This window comes from Schistocerca cancellata, chromosome 2 (assembly GCF_023864275.1).
Source record: "Schistocerca cancellata isolate TAMUIC-IGC-003103 chromosome 2, iqSchCanc2.1, whole genome shotgun sequence".
In the NCBI taxonomy this organism is placed as follows: domain Eukaryota; kingdom Metazoa; phylum Arthropoda; class Insecta; order Orthoptera; family Acrididae; genus Schistocerca; species Schistocerca cancellata.
In genome coordinates, this window is record NC_064627.1 from 1,080,276,768 (window position 1) to 1,080,299,646 (window position 22,879).

Consider the following 22,879-nt stretch of genomic DNA (forward strand, 5'->3'; position numbering starts at 1 on the left):
CGAGGTACTGGCAGAATTGAAGCTGTGGGGACGGGTCGTGAGTCGTGCTTGGGTAGCTCAGATGGTAGAGCACTTGCCCGTCAAAGGCAAAGGTCTCGAGTTCGAGTCTCGGTCCAGCACACAGTTATAATCTTCCAGGAAGTTTCATATAAGCGCACACTCCGCTGAAGAGTGAAAATCTCATTATGGATCCACCATTATGTTTGGAGTAGCACTGGCTCCATCTGTTCTGTTGTATTTATTTTATGGTTGCGTTTTACTCACCCCAAGAATATCATATAATAAGCGTATCCTTCATATCATGACACTCATGGGCTGACAAATTTTCAAATTCTCCTAGGAATAAAGTGACAGTTTGCATGTAATAGAGAAGATCGACTCCCTCATTAGCATTTTCTACATTTGCATCTCAAGCTGTGTCATTACTCAGATACGGAATTTTGTTCGTTTGTACTCTCTGTATACTATTTACTTTCTGTATATACACACAGGTGGTTGCTCGAGGGAATTAAAATAATTGTAGCCTCGTAATAGAAAATCTTTTATTTTGTTCCTTATTTCTAATTATTACATATGCACTGCTGACAGTTTTGTAGAAAACGAATGTATCACATTCTTCAGTAAAATTAACTCTGTCCTAATCAGACAGGGCTCAGAACTAAGACAAAGTGGCAGAAATGAAACCTCAGTTGATTCCAAGCAAAGACGTTCTAAGGTAGTGCATAAAAAATTTTACATCTTCTTAATACTGGCTTTTCCATGTGTTCGTGGTTATTAAGCGCCTTAGTTCATGGGGCATTTCACATTCCTCAGTTATTTGTGTGCTGGCCTAATTACACAAATCACTGAGCTAAGCGACGTATATAATAGCTTACTCGATGAACTGTATTCGCCTCTCAGGTGTCTCCATAAGGAGAAAAGATGATGAACACCATTGCGACGTCTCTGCAACACCAAGCATCATCCGCTGCGTTGTTTGGTGACTGCACTGCTCTGGGTGTTACACAAAGCCTGTGCCTGTCGGCTATTGCTAGGGACGTCACGAAGCGCTTCCAGCCGGGTGGTACCGCCAGAAGAGCATAATTTTGCTGGAACTCGCACTGCGACGTTTCTGTTTCGCTGCAAGTCTTCAGGTGACTACAAATATCTTAGCCTCACACTGATTGCAGCTGCTGTCAGAATCAGTGGCGTGGCGCTGCCAGAAGACTAGAAATCTCTACTGTAGGTTTTACTACGGCGTTTCTGCACCGATACGCATCTTCAAATGACTAGTTGATGCCTGTGGCCACCGCCACGATGAAATGTCGAACCTTCAGTGGATCAGCGCTACTGTTCTGGTCCTTGCCACTGTTCTGCAGCCCTACCCCCCTCCCCAGTGTGATGTTTCTGTGACACAGCACGAATTCAGGCGACTAGTTGAGACGTACACTGCCCTAAGGAGTGACGGCGTGCACACCACAGAGAGGCGCCTTTCTTGAGCGGCTCTGGTGGCATGAAGCTTCTGGAACAGCACGCGACTGTCCCGGAGGTTCCATTTAGAAGTTTCTGCAGTGCAGTGCAGTATCTCCAGATGCCTCTATGAGTGACCATGTGCGGTCCACTTGCCGCTACTATCATGATACTGTAAGGGGTTCACCACCCTGCTGGGGGAAATGTAATTTCGATGTATTGCTCTCGCGCTGCCTGCGAGAGAAAATATCTTTGCTCCAATAGAGTCGCAGGCTAGAGCAATCTCGGCAGTTGCAGTCGCTCGCTGTTACAGTGCAGTTGTAGTCTGTCGCTGGTACAGCGCAGTTCATAGCCATGTATTGTAATGTAAATTTTATTATATTTATTGGCACGCCCATACTTAAGTCAATTGTCTGAGATGTTAATACGAATTTGTTTCAATCTTTTATGTGAATCGTCAGCACCAGTTGACCTAGATTTGTAATATTCAGTTTTTCATATAATGGAATGCAGATCTTTGTCAATAATGTAAAGGATTTTCAGAATATAGTTTTTACCAGTCCCGATCCAGTCATTTATTTAAATTTAAATATTTCAAACATTTTCTCAGATTATAGTCATGTGTTCTTTAGTAATCAGACGACCAGCTGTGCATCTATGTCAATAAGCAAAGTCAGTTTTTCTAACAGTTCAGATCTAAGACAAATGTTGTCCAGTGTCAGTAGATAGGCCAGCCTTGCACTAAGCTGTGCCATTTACGAGCAGATTTTTAGACACCATCATGAGGTAAGAATTCTTCAGTTTATTCAGATTGTTTTGGCAGAGCCATATTATTTTTGTACGGGAAGGTTACAATACTGCTCTGATCTAGTGGATCAGTGTAACCAGCAGACCGCTCTATCTCCCACGGCGACGTTTCATCGCACATTCTCATCTTCAGGTGAGTAAATGTTCGTAATGGCTCGTATGTGCTGCCTGCTGGCCGCTACGACGATTGTCTTCAGTATTATGTTCTACTATGATGGAGGTCCAGACTGTGACATTTCTGCAACACCGTATATCTTCTGATAACTGTGTACAAGGTAGCGACGAACAGGGTGATCATGATGATGTTTGATTTGTGGGGCGACTGTAGAAAGTCCCAGTTTTACCACATTCCATTGTAGCCACTATCACGAATGATGATGATGATAATGATAATTATGATGATGATGAAATGATGAGGACAACAAAAACACCCATTCCCCTGGCAGACACGAAATGGATGTTTGCTGGCTACCATCAAATGATTATGCCAATCACCAGGGGCATACTACTAAAGAAAAAGCGTGTGACAATGTTGGACCTACCAATAGGACCTTTCTGCAGTGCTGTGAATTTTCATGGTAAAATGAAAGGCCACCAGGCTCTGTGGAGGACCTGAATGTACAGCCTACTTGTAGCCACCTGAATTATTTTGCGCAGATTGAAAGGAACTGCGTGAATGGATAGAAGCTAGAAGTGCGATGTTTCAACACATCTCATTGACCTCAAGTGGTTAGATTTGAGGCACGAATTCCTGGGAAGTGACTCTAACATACTGTCTTCTTCTCTTATGTCACTCGGTACGCGACTGTCGAATATGCAAGTGTGATACATTACCCCTTGTGACGTTCGTGCATTAGTGCACATCTTGAGACAAGAAGCAGCAAGGTTTCGGAAGTGACCTGGAAGTTCATGTCACTACTCAAAGGAAGATATCCTTGATATCATAGACCTGCGAGAAAAGTGTCTGATGTAGGAACTCCAGCAGTGACATTTCGATGATGCTCTGTTTCTGGCAGAGGTAACCTGACCCTCGAAACGACGCCTCCCATGCAGCCTGCTGTCAAAAGCTAAGATGGCGGTAAACGACTCAAGTTATCACTGAGCTTGGAGAAGAAGGATTCTGTTGCAGCTTCCAGAGTGACGTTTATGTAATTTAGCACGTCTCCATATTAGATGACATGCAGTCCGGCCCTGGAAGTGACTGGTAAGTATTACTTGTCTGCACACCTGCAGTGGAAATGTGCTGTCTGGAGACTGCAGTACAGACCTGGAGTTCCTACTGTAACGTTGCATGATACCCTGAGCATCCTCAAATGATTAGATGTGCGGCGCTAACGTGGTGGGTGTCTTACTCCTAGTGCGACAGTGGTGGAGTTCCCAGTTTTGACGTTCTTAGATCGCTCATCATCAGGTGACTAGGTAAGAGAGCAATCCGCACGTACAGTCCACTGCCCATCCCTGGGATGACTTCAGGCTGCTGCCTTAAGAGTACACCTTGCCCGTTAGAGCTCCCGCTTCGACGTTTCGGCGCAGAGCGCGTCTTCAGGTGGCTAGCTGACAGGCAGCCAGGCCCTGGGGGTGACCCTCACGTAGAGGCCGCTGGCAGCGGCCAGGATGACCTTGCGAGGCTCCAGCGGCACAGGGCTGTCCAGAGAGCGCGAGCAGCGGCGGAACTCGAAGCGCGACAGCAGCGCCACCAGACAGGCCTTCACCTCCACCAGGCCGAACTTCTGACCTGCAGGACAACACCGAACACAGGTTAAGGCGGTCTGCGATAAACAAGCACGTCTCTTCAGCATATATGTGTTGACATTCGCAATATGTCTGAAGAGTCTGAAGAGTGTACAAAAATTAGGGACGAATGTAACTTGCTCATGATGTCTCGGTTCGATGTGACATAGCTCGATGAAACTTGTATTGCACATAGAAGATACTAGGCGGTCTGCGATAAACAAGCACGTGTCTTCAGCATATATGTGTTGACATTCGCAATATGTCTGAAGAGTCTTACATTGGTGTACAAAAATTAGGGACGAAAGTAACTTCCTCATGATGTCTCGCTGTGAAGTGACATAGCTCGATGAAACTTGTATTGCACATAGAAGATACAGAGGCTAACTGAAAGACATCTGCGATGAGATGAACAGAAATTACACTCAGTCAAAGATAGTAGCTGCACTGATGTCATCGCGACTCATTATGATCCCTTGGACATTACAAAAGACAGTAATTAGGTGTGTGACTGCCGGGGATAGCAGTGCATGCTTTGCAACGTGTTTGCTTGTTGGCCACAAATTCGGGAGGGAGTTGTGATACGACGTTCCATTCCTACACCAGCGCAATTGACAACTGCTGGGTGTCGTTGGTGCACGTAAACGTACCGCAGTACGTCTTCCCACCGCATCCCTCTCATGCTGGATGATACTGACACCAGGGGAAAGGTAAGGCCAGTCTATTTGCTGAATATATTTTCGTTCCAACAGTTCTTCCACCTGCACTGTTTGATGCCATTGCGCTTTGTCAACCACCAAAATAAAATCAGAGCCGAGTACCCACCTGAAGAGATGCACATGGGGAAGCAATACTGCGTGACAATAACGGTAACCAGCGTTCAAAGATCTGAACGTCATTACGCCCATACAACATTATTCATCCATATACAGCATCACCAGGACGACCAAAATGGTCGCATTTGGCAACGATCCTGGGTGCATTACGAGTTCCGAACTCCCGTCATATGAGGGTATGTACAGAATTGTCGAACATGATCGTGCCACGCGGAGTGGCCGAGCAGTTTGAGGCGCCATGTCACTGACTGCACAGCCCTTCCCGCAAGAGGTTCGAGTCTTCCCTTGGGCATGGGCATATGTGTTGTTCTTAGCATAAGTTATTTTAAGTAGCGTGTTAATTCTAGCGACCAATGACATCAGCAATTTGGTCCCTTAGGAATTCACAGAGACACCTCTCCTAAACCACATAATCCCGATATCATGGTTGGATATAGCGCTATGCTCTTACATCTGTCTATTGCACTGTACCACCCCTCCCAAAACCGTGTCCGGGTGCAGCAGTATAAGCTACTGTGAGAACTCCATGCTCTACCACCCCATGCGAAACCATGTACAAGTATAACCCCATACTTTACTATGTGGATATTGCCCTGTACCATACTGTCCCAAAAAATTCCCAAGTACAGTGCAGTACCACACATTCCAGCAAATGCGTTGGTTCTATCGCATACACAAGGGTGGTACTTACGAGGGGCGGTCTCCCTCCCAGCCATGGACACCTTGCATACAAAATACCGCAACTTCGCTAGGAATTAAGTAGAGTGTATGATCGGAAATCACGTGACTGGAAGTGCAATCATCTTGGATCTTTAGGGTATAAAAGAAGCCTTGACAGCCGTAACTGATCAGTCTTCTGCAGTAGTTGAAAGTGTCAACATGGAAATGTTAAACATCCCTCAGCTATTAGGGAGGAAGACAAGACCAACGGTCGAGCGCTTTCGTTTGTGGTTATTACAGCGAAACCTGCATAATCTGTCTACTGACATTAGCAACATATATTAGACTGAAAATAGTAAACTACTTGGCGAGAAGAATGTAAAAGTGATTACACCTAGTACAGAACCGTTTTGCGATGATATTATGGTGATTAAATTCTGTGACCAAGTAGACTGTCAAGAAGACTTGGAAAGACGACGGTCTGTAATGTTAAAGTAGGAGATGTGTGGCTCATTTAACTATTACCTCCGTGGTATATTTTCCAATTTCGCCACTGTAAGCTGCCTTTTCTCTTACACGGGACCGACGGTGTCACAGCAAGAGGGATACGGGAGAAAATCGACAAGGAAGCACTGGAAACTACTTCGAAGAAATATAAAAGTGCTGTGGTTTTACCATATAAAGTTGAATTATGTGACTTTAAAATGGATGTTCTAATAGGGGAGCTCCCTCGAATATTACAACAGCTACATGTAGATGACTATGACCTTTTGGATTTGGACATAACCCAAGACTTCGCCGGACTTTTTAACAAAATGGAGGTGTGCTACTATTTAATATCAACCCAGGATTTCTGCATGGAAGGAGATCACCAGGACAGCAGCAATGTGATTATGGACAACGATAAGACATTTTCAATAGACTGACTGACGTGGTTAAGCTCCAACTGTAGAGTAAAGATATATAGTAAATTTATATGTCAGTTCACAAGATATTGGTAATCACATGATACATTTTATAAAGTCTCCAGATTTGTGACTACGAGAATCTTTTAGGTATTCCTTGGCAAAACAGCATGGCTACAATATACAATTACAGAATGGATCGTGTATTCGACCCTGTGCACGAGTGTTTACGTGTATTAGACAGCAATAAACAGTATTTACAATGTGCTCCACTTTACTCCGTGGCTCTTGCTTCCATGTGGCGTCAATGAGTTACATGCACGGAAAAGGAAACTGGAAAGTGAAGACATCGAAGTAAAGAAAAAAAATAGATTATACAGAGAAGACAACTGCTATAAGGAAAAACATAAGCTGCAAATTGAAAAGGAAGGATCTATAGTGGGTGTGCAGGTCAGGTTTATGTTCAGGTTTATGTATGGCTTTAAACACAGTGTATAGAGAAATCTAGCTATGACTGGGGAATCAAGATAATAGCGTTTACTATAAAGAGCAGTGGTAAGTTGCCATATGTTGGAATACTGGCCGGAAACTGTTTAACTAACTGCATTCCTCCTTAGAGCTGCTTAAAAATGATGGATACATTATATCGAAATATGGTGGGCTCGATGTCATACATTTAGCAACAGAACATACGTTTTCAGATCTTAAAATCAACACAATAACAAACTTTAATGGCAATTCGTTTGCGAAAGTTGTAAACTTAAAGTTGTATACCAAAATACCGCAAGAATGTGCAGCAGAAGAACTTGCAACCAACACCCAGGAGGATGTGGAGTGTTATAACAACAGTGTCATGCAGGAAATAAGAGGAAAAACTAAAGTCCCGGAATGCTCTCGTCTAGAAGAACGACCAGAAAAACAGAAGTAATTGTTAAAGGAATAAAAGGGGTAGTTTACAGGAAAAAATTAGATATATACCGGTTTAATAATGGCTCTGAGCACTATGAGACTGAACATCTGAAGTCATCAGTCCCCTAGACTTAGAACTACTTAAACCTAACTAACCTAAAGACATCACACACAACTATGTCCGAGGCAGGATTCGAACCTGCGACTGTAGCAGTCGTGCGGTTCCCGACTGAAGCGCCTAGAACCGCTCGGTCACCAAAAGATATACGTATAATGGAGTTCGAAAACATACCTTCTCTGTATTTGTTTAATTACTGGCTGGAGAAGGAAATAGATGATTCAGACGTGGATTTACGTTATAGGTTAAAAATTAAATTGGATATTATTAAAGCTACTCCTACCAAAAATAAGGAAAATACTAACGAGAAGAGTTCTCACGACTAAGTTAGTTAAAAGTCAAAGACGGTACCATTGTTAGCTCACAGATAGACAAGCATTTTGATGAAATGTCATAAGGTGATGACGCTCCCTATGAAAGTTTTAAATGTGTTTGTTTCATTTCCTTAGCAAATACACTCCTGGAAATGGAAAAAAGAACACATTGACGCCGGTGTGTCAGACCCACCATACTTGCTCCGGGCACTGCGAGAGGGCTGTACAAGCAATGATCACACGCACGGCACAGCGGACACACCAGGAACCGCGGTGTTGGCCGTCGAATGGCGCTAGCTGCGCAGCATTTGTGCACCGCCGCCGTCAGTGTCAGCCAGTTTGCCGTGGCATACGGAGCTCCATCGCAGTCTTTAACACTGGTAGCATGCCGCGACAGCGTGGACGTGAACCGTATGTGCAGTTGACGGACTTAGAGCGAGGGCGTATAGTGGGCATGCGGGAGGCCGGGTGGACGTACCGCAGAATTGCTCAACACGTGGGGCGTGAGGTCTCCACAGTACATCGATGTTGTCGCCAGTGGTCGGCGGAAGGTGCACATGCCCGTCGACCTGGGACCGGACCGCAGCGACGCACGGATGCACGCCAAGACCGTAGGATCCTACGCAGTGCCGTAGGGAACCGCACCGCCACTTCCCAGCAAATTAGGGACACTGTTGCTCCTGGGGTATCGGCGAGGACCATTCACAACCGTCTCCATGAAGCTGGGCTACGGTCCCGCACACCGTTAGGCCGTCTTCCGCTCACGCCCCAACATCGTGCAGCCCGCCTCCAGTGGTGTCGCGACAGGCGTGAATGGAGGGACGAATGGAGACGTGTCGTCTTCAGCGATGAGAGTCGCTTCTGCCTTGGTGCCAATGATGGTCGTATGCGTGTTTGGCGCCGTGCAGGTGAGCGCCACAATCAGGACTGCATACGACCGAGGCACACAGGGCCAACACCCGGCATCATGGTGTGGGGAGCGATCTCCTACACTGGCCGTACACCACTGGTGATCGTCGAGGGGACACTGAATAGTGCACGGTACATCCAAACCGTCATCGAACCCATCGTTCTACCATTCCTAGACCGGCAAGGGAACTTGCTGTTCCAAGAGGACAATGCACGTCCGCATGTATCCCGTGCCACCCAACGTGCTCTAGAAGGTGTAAGTCAACTACCCTGGCCAGCAAGATCTCCGGATCTGTCCCCCATTGAGCATGTTTGGGACTGGATGAAGCGTCGTCTCACGCGGTCTGCACGTCCAGCACGAACGCTGGTCCAACTGAGGCGCCAGGTGGAAATGTCATGGCAAGCCGTTCCACAGGACTACATCCAGCATCTCTACGATCGTCTCCATGGGAGAATAGCAGCCTGCATTGCTGCGAAAGGTGGATATACACTGTACTAGTGCCGACATTGTGCATGCTCTGTTGCCTGTGTCTATGTGCCTGTGGTTCTGTCAGTGTGATCATGTGATGTATCTGACCCCAGGAATGTGTCAATAAAGTTTCCCCTTCCTGGGACGATGAATTCACGGTGTTCTTATTTCAATTTCCAGGAGTGTAGGTGAGCAAAAAAATTTAAGAAGTTCGTGTGTGAATTGTCACCATTTTATGAAAAGCTGGGCTGTAACATGTCTCTGGGTACCCTTCCTTTATGTTCACCTTGACTTATTCTCTGAAAGTCGCAGTGGCGTTATGCACATGGTGAACTATTCCTCATGATATTGTAGCCAATGGGGAACAGATATGCACAGAAGAAGACTCCCTCTGTTTTGGTAGACTACCACTGGTCTACAGTTTGGGATACTCCAGAGATAACTTACATGTGAAAACACAAGACAGAGTGGGTAGACAATTTGTTTTTTGATGAAAAAGGCTTCAAATTATCAGGTGAAATCACGGATCATGATAAAAATGTTTATTTTACTGAATACTATCCATTATTGCAGGACTTAATGTTTTCTTTTTCAATTATAAATAGCTGGATTGTTTGTATATGTTTAATCTACTATATACACAAAGCAGACAAAAGGATGTAAATATGTACGTCGGGGATCTCCTCCCAGACTCCTGTGATCGATTTCAACATAATCTTGCACACAAACACCAAACTTCATTAGTAACAGTACTGTGATGTTTGTAATCGTCTACCTTCAGTAGGAGCAGGGGTACAGTACAAGGTACAGGTTTGTTTCAGATTCAGCCATAGAGGCTGCCTAAGTGACAAGCATGTTGTGTGGCTGCCTCATTGAAGTGCTTTGCAGGGCATCCTACATGTCAGAGGGAAGAAAGGTTTTCCCAGTCCCTGATGTCTACTCTACCCCACATGACATTTATGCTATGTTGGAGTAGCATCATCCTGCCTTATAGACCTGCTTTGTGTGGCAGCTTACAGAAAGGCTTGTTGTGGCAGCAATAATATAGTGATTTATCGACCTTTTCACAAGGGCTATATGCCTTGGCGTAGTTTGAGGTGTATAGAGGAGTGGAGGGACAGAGGCAGGAGAAATGGACAGAGATTGGGTGGTGGGAGTGGATGAACAGCGGGAGGAGAGGACGAGGGAAAGAGCAGAGAGAAGATGCCGGAGGGGGCAGAGAGAAGAGGTGAATGAGGTGGATGGGGAGAGAGAGGGAGGAGTAAATCTATGGGTAGATGGGGAAAGGTAGACATCGATAGGATGAGGGGTGGATGAGGTATAGTTAAATGGGGCAAGACGAGATAGAGACAGTGCGGCAGGAGGAGTTTAACAGAGAGAGAAGGGGGAGGAGGAGATGGGAAACGAGAGGGCATTGGGAAGAGTGTATCGATGGGGAGAGGAAGGAGTAGGGGGAGATGCGGGAGGCATGTGGGAGATGTAGAGGGAAGTGTGCAGGTGGAAAAGGGAGAGAGGCAGGAGGTTATGGACAGAGAGAGGAGGAAGAGGACATAAACCGACAGAACAGACAGGACGATATGGTCAGAGATGGAGAAAGAGCTGGGGGAGGAGCTAATGGACAGAAAGTGGTGGCAGGATCAGGTGCACAGAGAGATGGGCTGGAAAATGTGGACAAAGAGGGGGAAGTGGAGGGCACGTGACCAAAAAACGCGTATGTGACGAACGAGTGGCCGAAACAATGGAGAAAATGGTCAGCAATTTATATAAGAATCTGGAAAGGAATACCAAAGTTCCTTTGTTTTGTTTGGTTGAATATTTTAATTTTGTGAATTGCTCTTCATTGAATCAGATAATGGCATATGCTTTTATATTAGTTGACTGATTCTTCTCAAGGACACAACCACTAATATAGGTAATGTTCCTAGTGCACAATGCTACTTAAATAAATAGCTAGGTTAGTGGTACAAAACAGAATACTTATATATGAAAGTGAAGTCAAGTATACCTTTTATAGCTATACAGGCAGTGGACAAAAAGGAAACACCAAAAGCACAGCACATTACCAAGTGTAATTTAGTGTAGGAAAGCTATTGGCATTCAAAACAGCTCCCAGTCATGTTGGAATGGAGAAATACAGGGCCTCTACAGTTTTCATGGAAATCACCAACTATTCTTCTTGCAAAACAGTGGAAAGTTCAGGAAAAACGGATCGAGATGGAAAGTCATCATTTAGTTCTCTCTCTAAAGCAGGCCACTAGGGATAATTAATATTGAGATTTGGTAATTACAGTGGCCAATGGTGACGTTACAATTTATCCTCGTTCTCGCCAAACCAGTTTTTGACGATGTGTGCTGTTTGAACACAGTCCTTTCTTCTAGAAGGACAGCATCGCGTTTTGGGGAGAAAATTTGGGATGGCGGTAATGCGACTTTGCAGAACACCCATGGACACATGGGATACTACAATATAGTTGCCCAAATCAACACCGAACACCCGGCGTGTATCACTCTTGGGACGTAAATTGGCCAGAAGTAGGGAACTGTATGAAACAAGACTCATCCGACCAAATGACTTCCATCCATTGTTCCACAGTCGAATCTTTTATTGAGATCACTTCGAATTGTTTTGCTGGTGAAAGAGTCTGGGAGTGGGATGTTGAGTTCTGCAGATACTTTTGCAACAGTCAGCTCCTTATTTTTCGTCAAAATCCTCTTCACTGAGCGTCTGTCACGATCATTCAAAGCACACTTGAATCATTTCGTATGATGGTTTTCTGCTTTCCCTGTATACGGTATAAATCTTCAATACTGTACCTCTTGAAACATAGAGCAGATGGTTACGGAAGCATCCAACATACGAACCCCAAAAATTTGTCCACATACGAATTCACTTAGCTCCAGTGTAATGCACCAAAAACTACACAGAACACTCTGATTGTCCATCTTCTCAGAGATGGTTGCGGGACTCGGCTGTTCAATATAGGTTGTCAAACCAAATGCCTTTCAGCCGCTCTTTGAGCCGCTTTTACTTTGGCTATCAGTTTCGGCGCTTTACTACGCCATCTTCGAGACCGTGACTTACGTGCTGGAAGATTCCACCAAGGTTCTGATCAAAACAGAGGCCAGTAATACTGGTAATAGTAGATGGTTGGAATGATCGCTACGGCAAGCAGAAATCTACTTATACCTGTACTGCTGGACCTGTTTTAATCAGAATCGAGGTGGAATCTTCCTTCACGTATGTGAGGGTCTTGAAGATGGCGTAGTAAATCGCCGAAACTGGTTGCCAAGTAAAACAAGTTTGGAAACTCGACGACTGAACGTGTTTCATTTGATATCCTACAGAATACAGTTCTGAGAACAGCTGACACTTGAAACGTCTTGACTATATTGCGTAGATGTTGTTAATGACTCATTTCAACAGCGCAACTAGCAAGAATGGATAGTATCTGCGTTTATGTTCAAACACACAATTGTTGAGGCAATTTCATATTTCTGTCCAATCACTGTATTTCATAATACACTCCTGGAATTTGAAATAAGAACACCGTGAATTTATTGTCCCAGGAAGGGGAAACTTTATTGACACATTCCTGGGGTCAGATACATCATATGATCACACTGACAGAACCACAGGCACATAGACACAGGCAACAGAGCATGCACAATGTCGGCACTAGTACAGTGTATATCCACCTTTCGCAGCAATGCAGGCTGCTATTCTCCCATGGAGACGATCGTAGAGATGCTGGATGTAGTCCTGTGGAACGGCTTGCCATGCCATTTCCACCTGGCGCCTCAGTTGGACCAGCGTTCGTGCTGGACGTGCAGACCGCGTGAGACGACGCTTCATCCAGTCCCAAACATGCTCAATGGGGGACAGATCCGGAGATCTTGCTGGCCAGGGTAGTTGACTTACACCTTCTAGAGCACGTTAGGTGGCACGGGATACATGCGGACGTGCATTGTCCTGTTGGAACAGCAAATTCCCTTGCCGGTCTAGGACTGGTAGAACGATGGGTTCGATGACGGTTTGGATGTACGGTGCACTATTCAGTGTCGCCTCGACGATCACCAGTGGTGTACGCCCAGTGTAGGAGATCGCTCGCCACACAATGATGCCGGGTGTTGGCCCTGTGTGCCTCGGTCGTATGCAGTCCTGATTGTGGCGCTCACCTGCACGGCGCCAAACACGCATACGACCATCATTGGCACCAAGGCAGAAGCGACTCTCATCGCTGAAGACGACACGTCTCCATTCGTCCCTCCATTCACGCCTGTCGCGACACCACTGGAGGCGGGCTGCACGATGTTGGGGCGTGAGCGGAAGCCGGCCTAACGGTGTGCGGGACAGTAGCCCAGCTTCATGGAGACGCTTGCGAATGGTCCTCGCCGATACCCCAGGAGCAACAGTGTCCCTAATTTGCTGGGAAGTGGCGGTGCAGTCCCCTATGGCACTGCGTAGGATCCTACGGTCTTGGCGTGCATCCGTGCGTCGCTGCGGTCCGGTCCCAAGGTCGACGGGCACGTGCACCTTCCGCCGACCACTGGCGACAACATCGATGTACTGTGGAGACCTCACGCCCCACGTGTTGAGCAATTCGGCGGTACGTCCACCCGGCCTCCCGCATGCCCACTATACGCCCTCGCTCAAAGTCCGTCAACTGCACATACGGTTCACGTCCACGCTGTCGCGGCATGCTACCCGTGTTAAAGACTGCGATGGAGCTCCGTATGCCACGGCAACCTGGCTGACACTGACGGCGGCGGTGCACAAATGCTGCGCAGCTAGCGCCATTCGACGGCCAACACCGCGGTTCCTGGTGTGTCCGCTGTGCCGTGCGTGTGATCATTGCTTGTACAGCCCTCTCGCAGTGTCCGGAGCAAGTAAGGTGGGTCTGACACACCGGTGTCAATGTGTTCTTTTTTCCATTTCCAGGAGTGTATTATACCTAGACCAAAGTAGAAACCAAAATTTAAGTAATTAACTGATTTTCAATGAGTTGTCACGATGGAGTAATTTAGGACAGCTATATCGAATCCGTTTACGAATGGCCTCCGACTTGCTCGGGAACAACCGTCGGAATTGGTGGGACTCTGGGTGTGGCTCACGTTAGTTGCGCATACTCACCGAGACAGATTCGTGGCCCGTCGCCAAACGGCAGGTAGGCTGGGTGGGCGTGCCCGCCGCTGAAGCGCTCCGGGTTGAAGCGCAGCGGCTCAGGGAAGAGGCGCGGGTCGCGGTGCAGCGACAGCAGCGGCACGTACACCACGTCCCCCACGCGCAGGCGCAGGTCGCTGCCCGGCACCTGGTACGGCTCAGTACACTGCCGCATCAGGTAGGCCATCGGTGGGTAGAGGCGCAGAGTTTCTGCCAACAGAAATTCATGGACGCCTTTGCACAGAGTACTAGAGTGCGTTGGCCTCTCCCCAACAGGATTACAGGTTTCAAATATCACACTGTCCATGTTACTCTGCACCTCTCTATAAATGAGCGCTCACTTCCAACTTCCTAGATACCTTAGGTTCCCTCCCAACGTGCCGAATGTAGAACATTTATGATACAGCCTATAACCTCCGTTCTTTAAAGAATCGAAATCTCTAGTTCACTGAAGCGCCAAAGAAACTGGTGTAGGCATGCATATTCAAATACACAGATATGTTAACAGGCTTGACACGGCGCTGCAGTCGGTAAGAAAACAAATGTCTAGTGCCGTTGGTAGATCGATTACTGCTGCTACAATGGCAGATAGCAAGACTTAAGTGAGTGGTGAGTGGTGTTATACTGGCGCACGAGCGATGGGACACAGCATCTCCGAGGTAGCGATGAAGTGGGGACTTTGCCATACGGCAATGTCACAAGTGTACTGTGAATATCAGGGATCCGGTGAAACCTCAAATTTCCGACATCGCTGCGGCCGAAAAAAGATCTTGCAACAACGGGACCAATGATGACTGAAGAGCATCTTTCAACGTGTAAGAAGTGCAACATTTCCGTAAATTGCTGCAGATTTCAGTGCTGAGCCATCAACAAATGTCAGCGCGCAAACCATTCAAGGCCCTTTCGTGTACCCTTGATGACTGCACGACTTGAAGCTGTACGCCTCGGCTAGGCCCGTCAACACAGACATGGACCTTTTTATGACGGCAAATATGTTATTTGATCAGAAAAGTCTTGTTTCAAGTTCTATCGAGCAGATGGACGTGTGTGGGTATGGAGACAACCTAATGAATCCATGGATCCTTATGTCAGCATGGTAGAGGCTCTGTATTGGTGTGGTGCGTGAGTGATATGGGAACCCTGATACGTCCAGATACGGCTCTGACAGGTGACACGTGCGTAAACATGCTGTCTGATCAACTGCGTCCATTCATGTTCATGTGTATTCCGACGGATTTGGGCAATTCCAGCAGGACAATTCGACACCCTGTACGTCTGTAATTGCAACAGAGTTGCTCCAGGAACACTCTCCTGAGTTTTTCACTAGCCACCAAACTCCCCAGACATGAATATTATTGAGAATACCTGGGATTCCTTACAACGTGTGTTCAGAAGGGATCTCTGACCCCTCGTACTCTTACGAATTTACGGACAGCTCTGCTGAATTCATTGTGTCAGTTCCCTCTAGCACTACTTCATATATTAGTCTAGTGTATGCCACGTCGTGTTGTAGCACTTCTGCTTGCTCGCGGGCGCCCTACACGATATTATGCAGGTGTACCAGTTTCTTTGACTTCCAGTGTACAACAGTTTGAAAACGTCCAATTGCTTTACCAATGAGTGGATGTGCGCAATATTTTACATACTTTAGAAAGGGCATCAAATTATGCTTAAAGTCTGTTGGAATTCGCTAAATGTTTCATTTTTAAACACTGGATATATTCTCGGCGATTTGCGCTCCATACTAAATAAATGCCAGTTTGTCACGCATCTCAACGTTTATGGTGTCATAGCTCATTAACTATGTGTTGTACAGTAATAAAAATTTGCAGGTATATTCAGTTGTCTATGTGGATACTGTCTGCAAAGTACGTTTCTAATAGAGTTAGTAAGAAATAACCAATAAACTAAAATGTAATTCTTGATGCTGATATTTTACTGCATGAACAGTGAAAATATAGAAAGCGATATACGTATTTTTTTTTCCTTCCACCATTTTGTCAGGGGTGTCTGCGAGGAAATGTTTCATATAGGTTCGGAAGTTCTTATATAAATAATTTCTAACAGTACCACTTGTCTTTCTGTGTTAAGCCTTTAACGTAACAATGCACCTCCGAATGAGCAGATTATGACTATAGTAAAGTTGTTAGATCAATGGATTTAATTAATTAATGTTATACTGTATTTAATGGGGTAATTTTATTTGGGTTATTTACCCTGTTAAAGTAACCACTTAATAGACACCCCACTATTTTTCGCTATTTAATATAGAAACTGGAAGGTGTTTTTATTTTATTTATGCTTATTTTCTTTAAGTGTACTAACTGTTGTAGTTTAAAAGTAAACTTTGTTATACTTCTTTAATAAAATAATATAATTTCATAAACGACACTGAATAAATACGTAATTAAAAGAATTATCAAAATTTCTAACTATCTAATGTGTTACGGAAAAAGTAATTTTCATTTCGTAAAATATTTATTATATTCTATTTGCTAGGAAGTACTCAAGCCAATCACAGGTCTGGAAGCGACTGGCAACACTGATGGACACAATGTTGTAGAAATTTTAAAGCCTAAGACCCAATGATGACAGCATAGCTCTATTGAAACCAGTCACCCAATATAATGCTTTCTTACCGATCTTGACTTGATAGAAGATAGATTAAGAAAAGGCTAATAAGGAAAGGCACTTGAGGAAAGGCAAACTTATTATAGCACTAGACGACTCAGAGGGAGCCTTTGACAGTATTGACTGGAATACACTCTTTGAAATTTTGAAATTAAAAACGGTAAAATATAGGGAGCCAAAGGTTACATAAAATTCCCCCAAAAACCAGATGGCAGTTAGCAGTACTGGAGGGTATGAAAGTGAAGCAGAGGTTGTGAAGGGAGTGAGATAGATTTGTAGCCTATCCCCAGTGTTATTCATTTCTTGTATAGAGCACGCAAGGGATTAAAGTTCAGGGAGAACAAATAAAAATGTTAACATTGCGACGACGTTGTGTTTAAGTCGGAGACTGCAAAGGACTTAAATAAACAGTTGAATAGAATTGAGAGTGGCTTGAAAAGAGATAATATATAAGAAACATCAACAATTGTAACAATGGAATACACTAGAATTGATCAGGTGGTGATAAAGGAATTAGATTGGAAATGAGACACTAAAAGTAGTAGATGAGATTTACTATTTTGGCAGCAAAATAACTGATGTTGGTGGAATGAGAGAAGATGTAAAATTTGGACTGGTACAGCAAGAAAAGCAATTCTGACAAAGAAGAATTTGTAAACATATAATACTAGCGCACCTGGCAATGCTTCTCAGTAGCTAAATTATTATGTGACTTGTATGTACATTTCTGTCCATCTCCTCATCCCCCTCTGTTTGTCCACTTCTCTTCCCGCTCTATTTATCCATCTCCTCCTCCTCCTCCCCTTTTTCTGCCTATCACCTACTCCCTCCTATCTTTGCCATTCTCCTCCTTGTCATTTCTCTGTCCATTTCCTCCTCTCCTCCCTCTCTGACCATTTCTTCCTTTCCCCCTCTCTATGTGAATTTCCTATCTCTTCTCTGTCCACCTCCTCTTCTCTTTGACTTTGAAGCTTGTTAATTGGCGTTGCAAAGGAAACATTAATTGGGCAGTGAAGTCTCTAAAAATGAATGGGTTAATCGATTGGGATTATTGTTATACAGGGTGTGAGAGAGACCTTTAGAAGTGCTGCATCTGTCAGGATAGTAGCTGCAAACAAATTATTTCGCTTGCCTTTAATATGGGAGTGGGTAGGACTACAAAGTTTCGGACGATTCAGATTCCATTCTAGTATTATAATCAGAAGCCAGTAAGCCATAAACGCAGCTTTGCAGTTTTCTGTTAAAACCGACTGAGAGGAATAAAACAGAACCACCCATTTCTGTGTACATAAATTATGTATATACATTTTCCCTCATTATTCAAAACTAGAAAAAACTAAACCACACATTTTAACAGTACAGCATTATTTTTTTTCGGCGTCGGATGTAACAGAAAACCTGTACCGTGTCGACTACAGAAATACATAACCTATGCCCGCTCGAAAGTTTATTAGAGCAACGTATAAAAATTTGATGTAAATATTTCGAGATTTTGGGTAGCAACGTCAAGCAAAGACTTCCCTCTATTCAGTAGTAGAAAAATTTAAGTGTGTTTTGGATGATATTTGCCTGGAATGTAGCCCAAAACGGAAGTGAAACGTCGACGATAAAAAGTTCATACAAGAACTAAACAGAGGATTTTGGAATGTGGTGCTACAGAAGAATCTTGAATATTATATTGCAATGGGGGGGGGGGGGGAAGTATATAGTGAGGAGGTACTGCACTGAACTGGGGAAAAAGGAATTTATGGAACATTTTGACAGAAAAAGGGAGTCGGGTGATAGGACACAGGCTGAGGCACGATGGAGTCGTCAGTTTGGTAGAAAGTGTGTGCATGTGTGTGTGTGGGGGGGGGGGGGAGAGGGGCAGGGGATAAAATTGCAGATGAAAGCAAGTGAAGAATACAGTAAGCTGGTTTAGATGAATTTAGGTTGCAGTAGTTGTCTCGTGATGAAGAAACTCAGGGAAGAGGGTTGGAATAAAGTAAAGAGTTAAGTGAGTATTTTAGTTGAAGGACACAACCACAATATTAAGTAATGGCCAGGACTAGCATAAGATTCTTTACTATTGATGCACTTGTGCGCAGGAAAAGATCGTCATAAGAACTTGCAGAAAGATCAGAACGTATCTGATTACAAGATTAGTGGCGAACATTTTGACCATGTCACATTCTGTAAGAGCTTAAGTAATATTTTAGGAAGCATTACTATGGAAGGCGAATAGAACACCACATTTATTTTTGTAAAAGTAATCCAACAGAAGATGCTACTGTTACCGGTTCTATAAATGTCCCGGGTATTTAGAGTTCGACGGACTACACACACCGAACGACTTCATAGAAGCGGTACTAGGATTGTAACAGTTCGGTTTAGCTGATACGAAATTATATCTGATATGCTCGGAGATCTCAAATTGGATGACTGTGGTTCCCAGTTAACCTATTGTTTACATATAGTGAATCCATATAGGAAGATGACTTTGTGACCATTACGCTACCATGAACTTGTAACCCACGTATGACTCACGAGAAGATGGTACCAGAGATTAGGTAGCGACGGATGTGTAAAGACAGTCGCTCTTTCCTCGCGAAATACGCGAATGGATGAGGGCACGAAGTTCGTAATACCGGTACGATGTACCCTCTTTAATTCAGTGTACAGCGGCTTGCAAAATATTCGTGTATGTGTAGATGAAGAAGCATCATTGCACGATAATACCGAGAAGATAGTGGAATAGGATTCCGGAGAATCCTCAATCGGCCACAGGCTACTGTGATGACCCTTGAGAGCCTCGAGGATTAGGACGACATCCCTTACAAATCCTTTGTGAATTTGATCAGGTCCAAGACACGCAAACTCTGCTGCTCCAGTGTAGTGAAGCCTCAATTGAATAAGGGAAGCTTGTGAATGAGCTGCTACATTAGCTGTGCATTACTCGAAAAACTATAAATATTTCATGATTTATAGACACGAGAAAGAAAGTGAATTCTTCAGAGTGATATCGTTGTTGTCCTGTGGGTGGCAATAACGTTAGAGTAAATATACTACCTACTGAAAAACACCATATGTGCTGAGCCCCTACCTGCCACCACCATGTCCAGATAACGCATCTCCTGCAGGGCTTCGTACGTCATTTCTCCGCCATGTCGGCTGAGTACTGCATCCACCTCGACTCGCGCCTTGGTCTGCACGTCCGGGTTCATTGCCAACTCGTGCAGGCAGAAGCTCATGGTGGTCGAAGTCATCTCGAAGCCGAGCGCGAAGGTCATAAGCAAGTGCGCCGCCATCAGCTTGTCGCTGATCTCTGAAACACAGTACGAGCTCCAAGTACATGTCCACTGAACAACACTCTGGACAGCTGCATGTAAGCCCATACTCACTCAAGACATGAAAATCTATATGGACGTGAACACAAACATGAATGTAGATGCAGATACAGACGAAGATCTGAATGTAGACGCAGAAGGTAGAGATGGACTTGCACTTAGATGCAAACTGTGGGTGAGGATAGCCATACATCCTGATGTGGATGTATAAATGGATGTGGACATAGATATGGATGTAGTCATGGAAATGAATGTGGGATCGTACTCTGAAATATTGATGGGAATGCAGGTACAGATGTGCATCTATACTTTCATGTGAACATTAATATGTATGTGGATGTAGGACATGTATGCAACCTTGGGTGGTTAGGATGGCGATATCAACAAATCCTTAGATACATAGCTGAATGTGGATGTAGATAGGCACAGGAATGTGGAGCTGGGTTTGTATGCCGATTTGCAAATGGGTGAAGACGTGTGGATGTTCTTAGACACATATATAAGCAGTGATTGGTATCCATATAGACGATTATTTGGTAGTGTAAGTAGATTCTCTTCCAGATATGCATGTCTACATTGTCATAGATGTTGACATAGAAATAGTTATGGATGCGGACATGAATGTAGTCACTGGTTCTTACATCCTTACTGTCTGCTCAAGATAGATCAAATAGGACATTTGTGCCAACATCGATTGTGGGCATTGGCAACTGGTTGCACCTGCTATACCAAACACTCAAATTTAGATTTCGAAAATGGAAATACTTGAAGTAGCTCCGTTATATTTATTAGCGATTCACAAAAAAATCCCGGATACCATTGTGGAATTGTATATGGATGCAAACGTGATTACCACAGAAATAAAATATAAAAAATATTCCATTACAGATAACCAGTATAGCAACTTACAGAGCTACAAACACGTTTGAGGGGTTCGAACTTCACGTTTGCCAGATCTCTAAATACAGAGAACAGTATGCTAACAAGTGCACTTCGTCGCCATATAACACATTTGTCATGGAATTTTCTATTTCTTAATAGCTTACCTAATTATCAACAACATTCATCTCAAACTTGATCAGAGATTTTGCGGGCCTCAAATAATACAGATAACCAGTATAGCAACTTACAGAGCTACAAACACGTTTGAGGGGTTCGAACTTCACGTTTGCCAGATCTCTAAATACAGAGAACAGTATGCTAACAAGTGCACTTCGTCGCCATATAACACATTTGTCATGGAATTTTCTATTTCTTAATAGCTTACCTAATTATCAACAACATTCATCTCAAACTTGATCAGAGATTTTGCAGGCCTCAAATAATACAACAGCAACAGTTGGTTTTTTTGTGATTTTTTCGAAGCTTTTGATTATTTAGATCATTTTAATCTTTTACAAAAACTTACGTTTTATGGATCCGCTGGCCTTACAAACAACTGCTCTGAGTCACACATAACAAAAAGGATGAAAATTTTGTGCTGATATTCAGACATTATTGGAAAGATTCAAAATTTTAGTGACAACAGTTTCCTAAAGGGCTCAATTTTGCAGCTACTATAGACTTGCACGGCCTTCCACTTAATATTCCTTAAGCAGAATTGATAGTATTTGCGGATGATACTAGTTACAATACATCCTCTTAGAGTGAAAACAACCGCAGGAATTGTTAATGATATTTATCCATGAACTGTTTGCCTCTCTGTTTCAGTTCCATACAACAAATAGTGTCATACCAACAAATGATGTAGCACAGTAATGGGAGTCAGTAAATGGAGTAAAGTGCTCGAAAATTGTGTGTGTAAATATTGGTGAATATTTGAGCTGGAATGATCATATTACTGAGCTGCTCAACATCGGACAAGTTCATTCACCTTTTCTCATCATATAATTGCTAGGCTTCGTGAAATTCTTTTGAACCGCTGTGTTAAAGTGTAGATTCATACCACATCTCTTATTAATTTTTATCTGTAAGATAAATGTAATTAAAATTAAATTTTATGATTCTGTAGACACTGGATGACATATTCCTCTAACCAATGTGTAGCAGTTTATATGTATACCATGTTTCTTCATGTTAAAAAAATGGCTAAATTGTGGCAAACGTATAAAAATTTTAGATGCATTACATCTACATATTTTGCATTCCTTTCTGTTTTTCTAGGCCCCTAAAAATTATATTTCCTTTGTATTAATTTTTTTAATGTATACTTTAGTCAGATATGACTCGACTGAGTTTAGTTTCATGGACTGCCCTATAGCTTGTTTTTACATTTTTCATTGGATTGTAAAATATTGTATATTCTTACATTCATCAGTCCTGTTATTCTATTACTTTCTATGTTATTTTATTGATTTTTTATGTGAGGTCAATCAAATGTAGAAGTTCAATGTTGTAATCTGATTACAACAAAAGTGTTTAATGACAACTCCTTTTGGTTTGGTCAAGATTTCATCGTTGACTTTTAAGTTCTTTGACTTGTATTGCTGTACATCACATGTTGTCCTTTTGTGAATGTACCATCATATTTTAATGTTGTTACAATTTTTTAATGGGAATTATGGGTTTCAGTGGTAACTTATGTCAAAGGATATATGACATGTGACACGTTTGTAATAATTTTTGTAAATATTTCGACCGATATAACAGTTTTT

General features: G+C 43.7%; 1 protein-coding gene across 1 annotated transcript in view; it reads right to left on the reverse strand.

The window, feature by feature from the left end:
* Nucleotides 1–1,963: 1,963 nt before the first annotated feature.
* LOC126163085 (probable cytochrome P450 6a13) overlaps nt 1,964–22,879 on the reverse strand; it is a 69,402-nt gene continuing 48,486 nt past the window's right edge. Inside the window, exons 4-6 of the mRNA XM_049919996.1 lie at nt 19,982–20,203; nt 14,239–14,478; nt 1,964–3,991 (exon numbers count right to left, since the gene is read on the reverse strand). Coding sequence (XP_049775953.1) covers nt 3,807–3,991; nt 14,239–14,478; nt 19,982–20,203 — 647 coding nt within the window. The 3' untranslated portion in view covers nt 1,964–3,806. The remainder of the gene's footprint in view (nt 3,992–14,238; nt 14,479–19,981; nt 20,204–22,879) is intronic.